Here is a 4,737-nt window from a genome sequence, read left to right on the forward strand (position 1 = left end):
TTTTTTTTTTTTTTTAAAATAGGCGACTAACGATAGTTTTAAAAAAATATCGGCCACTATCGATAGTCGCGACTATCAATAGTTTCCCACTACTAGGCTGATATGCGTGTGACAGGCCAACCTAATATTCACGCACGCCGGCAGTTTACTGTCAAAAATTTCTCATGCATATACATCTTGTATGGGACCAACCGAAATTGACCGGCATGCGTAAAAAGCTAACTCAAATTCCAAGATTTGTGTTGCGTGACATTTCGATTTCTTATATATATTTCTTTTCTTGAGGAAATAACGACTACAATAGTTATTAAGACTCAAAGTTCAAATTAAACAATTCTTTAAATCCAAATTTTTTGAAAACGAATGCATGGATTTTAAAAATTTTGATCTCATTTGATAGGAAATTTGATTCTCTTTAATTTGATATAAATATAATCCTCCCTAAGTAGAATTTTCCTTTCTGTGTTGCCGCAGAAGGGAAGCGGAATTCCTTTCTGCGTACATTAATTAGATTTTTGTGAAAACTAAACAAGGCATATATAAAGTATGTATATCAAATTAAAGGGAACTAAATTTTCTATCGATTAAGGTCAAAACTTTTAAAATCCATACATTACTTTTTAAGAATTCTTTATTTAAAAAATAGTTTAATTTGAACTTTGACCCTTAATAACTTTTGTAATTTTTGTTTCCGCAAGAAAAGAAATATACCGTTATACTCACCTCGATGTTCTCTATCGATCCCCATATGTGTTTTTTAATTTGAGAATCGAAGCTATTCTGCATTTTTTCCAAAATTTTAATTCATTGTCGCGCCAAAATGTCAAAGAGCACAGACGTCAAATCGAAATGTCACGCAACACAAATCTTGGAATTTGAGTTAGCTTTTTACGCATGCCGGTCAATTTCGGTTGGTCCCATACAAGATGTATATGCATGTGAAATTTTTGACAGTAAACTGCCGGCGTGCGTGAATATTAGGTTGGCCTGTCACACGCATATCAGCCTAGAGTGGCAAACTATTGATAGTCGCGACTATCGATAGTGGCCGATATTTTTTTAAAACTATCGTTAGTCGCCTATTTTCAAAAAAAAAAGAAAAAAATCTGGTTTGGGGCATATTCATAGTCAAAATTAAGTTGGTACTTTACGTTGGTTGTAACTTTATGGACAGATAACCCATCCAAAATTATGTCAAAAAGCTACAACTAACTTTATACTATGTATCCATTGTGAGATTTAATGAAGATTTAGCCCTCTGACGAGATTTGACGTTAAATCTATTGAGATTTACGTTTTTTTTAATTTGGGAATCGAAGCTATTCTGCATTTATGCTCAAATTTTGCTCAACTTCTGAAATTGGACAGAAATGCAACTCTGAAAAATCACGCACGCAAATTTATTTCGGTTACTCAAATGTGAAGAACTTGCGTGCGTGCGTAGAAAAATTCACGCCGGTAATATTAGGTTGGCCTGTGAGTACGTAATGAACCAAAAATACAAGATCACGTAAGAACGCGACGTTGTATTTGTATCTGGTTTTGAGAAAAAAGTTTGGGAAAGCGGGTTCGTCAGCTGAGCGTTTGTTTACATCACAAGCACCACTATTTTACATTTTTATTCAAGTAAAGAAGAGTTAATTCAACATGACAACACATTTTAAAGCAGTTTGTTGCATCATTTTACCTAAATTGTGCGTTTAAAGTGCCTGACAATAATTTAGGCAAATTTTGGTTTTCGTTGTTTTCTTTGCTTTGTTTACTTTTCGCTCATTTTCCAGTGAAACAAGATGCCGTAGAATCCGCTATTGCCATTTGTGCAAAAAAATCTGTTAATAAACATTTGTTCGGTGCATTTTCCAAAAACCTTCTAAAAGTGTAATGGCCCTGTCAGAATAGGTACTGTGCGTAAGTTCCTCTTAAGGATGAAACTGACAGTTGAGTACATGATCCAACTACACTTTTTGAAGCTTTTTGGTATATCATGTCCGCAAGCCACTTAATAGGTGGGTCGTCGTTCTACAAAGGTGTACTTGCTGTTTTGCTGTTAAGGTTCAATAGTAAAGTGTTAAGTAATCAAACGCTAGCAAAAAGCGGATCGCCCTCAACGCAAACCAATGCAATTATAGACTGCTAAATTCGAAGCCATTCTTACAGGTATCGGGATCTAGATTAGTTTATAATGTTGACCAACTCGCAATAATCTGGAAAAGTGCAACCAAGTTTTTTTCTTAACCATACCAGCGTGTTTACTTACCAAAAAGCGTTTAACTATTTCTCAAAGGACCAAGCGATAATACTCACAGCTACGGGAGGCGAGGCGCGGTAGAACTCTCTTGTTCTGCATTTATATCGGCATCCTCCAACAAATCTGCAATAGTCAACTTTGATTGACCTTGACGGCCACAGGTTTCTTTACCGTGAGTCCGGTTTTTCTTGACGCTCGGAATAGCTCTACAAAGAAGTTTGCGGTCGCCAGTCCTATAAATTTGAATTTTAGAATGTACTAGTTATATAAGTAAAGCATTTACTTACCCATTTCGACTTTCATATTATTTGCAGTGATTCTGGAGGAAATGCTCGCTGAAAACTTTTGCAGTTATCTCAACGGGCTGACCGCAACAAAAGTGCGCCCACATTTGGACCAAATTCCCGCCCCTCGGAAAGCCATGGAAGCTAACCGATTTATTATTTCCCGACGTATTTTTGCAACCGATTACTGCACACTTCATTTTAATTAAATTTGAATAAATAATGTATTGAAAGTCTCTAAAAAGTCACTTTTGCTATTGAAATAAATCTCCACGAAAATACATATAAGAGATGTAAACAACAAAATAGCAAACATCAAAATTACGAACGTCAAATACTTGACTACTTTTTTCTCAAATAGCTTCTCCTCAACAGGTCAGATCTTTCTAATTGGTTCATGGGTTGAGTAGACTGTAGCTCTGATCCATGAATGAACGACACAAGATCGCGCAAGAACAAGAGAGCGAAAAAAGTCGATTTTTTGAGCGGGTTCTACGCCACCTTTGTTTCGCTGGAAAACGAAAGAAAAGTAAACAAATCAAAGAAAATAACGAAAATCAAAATTATTGTCAGCAGCGTTTAACACACAATTTAGGTAAAATTATGTTGTCATGTTGAATTAACTTATCTTTATTTAAAAAAAGTGTACAACAATGACGCTTGTGATGTAAACTAATGATCTGCTGACGAACCCGCTTTCGCAAACTTTTTTCTCAAAAATAATTACAAATACAACGTCGCGTTCTAGCATGATCTTGTATTTTTGGTACTTGGCCCTGATCCAGTACTCCATGAACTTACTCCAAAATCCTGTTAAGGAGAGCGATTTGTGTACAGAATGGAGTTGCAAGATCTAACCCGAACTTATCTTGAAAAGTGTCAAGCCATCATTGTTTGACGTTGGCGTTTCTGTTATAACTTTAGTATAAAACGGGATTTAGGTTACATTTGGATGGGATTTTATTAACGTTGTTACTGGCAACACTGAGTTACTCGCTTGTGGACAATGTGGATTGTATTAAATTTTATAACACGTCTGTTTTATAAAATGACATTTCTCATGTGACAGGAAAATGTTGAGACTGTTGGGACGAGGTTGGTAAGAGATGTACATATTTATTTTTAAATTCTTATTTTCTGCCTTTTTATAGATATATTGAACGCACAACTGCGCATTTTAGATCACCGGTCGTTTACAAATGGAGAAGTAAATAATTTCCTTAATGAATTTGAGTTGAAGCGCAACGAGTGCGAAGTAGAAAATCTTTTCAAAGTGACCGAAATTACAGGCGACCTTAAATACGATTTGTTTGGACGCTGTGATATTTTGAGCACAAGACATTTAGGACAACTTAATCGAGAAGTAAATGATGTATTACTTGGTGTAGAAGAGTTTCTTAACAAAGTCCAATCGGGGAAGAAGGTAGGTATTAACATTACAAGGGCCGAGTTATTGCTAATATCGGGGAAAATCGCGCGATTTTTTATTAAAAATTTTCATTATCAAATCGTTATACGTTTTCTACATTTGTGTACTTTTAACTATAATAACACCAGTAAATATTATTTCCCCCGAAAAAAATTATACCGTTATGATCAGGAGTAAGACCCCTATCGATCCTAATATTATTATTTTTAATAAGAGCAATGTACGTATTGTACACTTATACCCCTAATTTTTTTATTTATTTATTTATTTATTAAAGCTTATACAATGTTATTAACATATGTACAACCTAATCATGCAGCGCTAGCATCAGAGGCTATCAGCTGTCCGTTGAATAAATGTTTTGTTTTAAATCCTTCTCAGTAGGTCACATTCTTTTAAAAATTGGTATATGGTTCTTATATTTTCCTCAGTTGTATTCGAAAGAAGAGAAACTGGATCTGTATTAAAATTGCATTGCCTCTTATCTTGCAGTGTGGCAAAATTCAAGTAGATGAAAAACAGTTGTTGTTGAGTCGCAAAATGGACAGATGTTGATTCTATTTCTTCCAAGGAGGTGAGCATGCGTCACTATAGTGTGTCGAATCCGGAGACTTATGTAGGGTGTGAGTAAATTTGTAGGTATTGTTGATGGGTAATCTGGTTTGATCCTGGCTGTGTTCACTATTGAATATTGATGATTATAAGAAATCCAATCAAGGGCCAATTTAGAGTGTCTCTTTTGGTTGATGAGTCGATATATATCAGATTTTGTAAAG

General features: G+C 35.1%; 1 protein-coding gene across 5 annotated transcripts in view; it reads left to right on the top strand.

The window, feature by feature from the left end:
- The first annotated feature begins 3,531 nt into the window (after nucleotides 1–3,531).
- The window catches only part of LOC108379650 (biogenesis of lysosome-related organelles complex 1 subunit 5-like), a 27,072-nt gene continuing 25,866 nt past the window's right edge, over nucleotides 3,532–4,737 (top strand). For 2 of the 5 annotated variants that reach the window (XM_017636023.1, XM_017636027.1), the window contains exons 1-2: nucleotides 3,532–3,627; nucleotides 3,684–3,955. In XM_017636023.1, coding sequence (XP_017491512.1) covers nucleotides 3,606–3,627; nucleotides 3,684–3,955 — 294 coding nt within the window. In that variant the 5' untranslated portion in view covers nucleotides 3,532–3,605. Of the gene's footprint in view, nucleotides 3,632–3,683; nucleotides 3,956–4,737 lie in introns of all 5 variants that reach the window. The other 3 variants (XM_017636001.1, XM_017636009.1, XM_017636016.1) reach the window with 2 other exon arrangements.

This window comes from Rhagoletis zephyria, unplaced genomic scaffold (genome assembly GCF_001687245.7).
Source record: "Rhagoletis zephyria isolate East Lansing unplaced genomic scaffold, Rhagoletis_zephyria_1.1 Rzeph_scaffold_00124, whole genome shotgun sequence".
Taxonomy (NCBI): Eukaryota; Metazoa; Arthropoda; class Insecta; order Diptera; family Tephritidae; genus Rhagoletis; species Rhagoletis zephyria.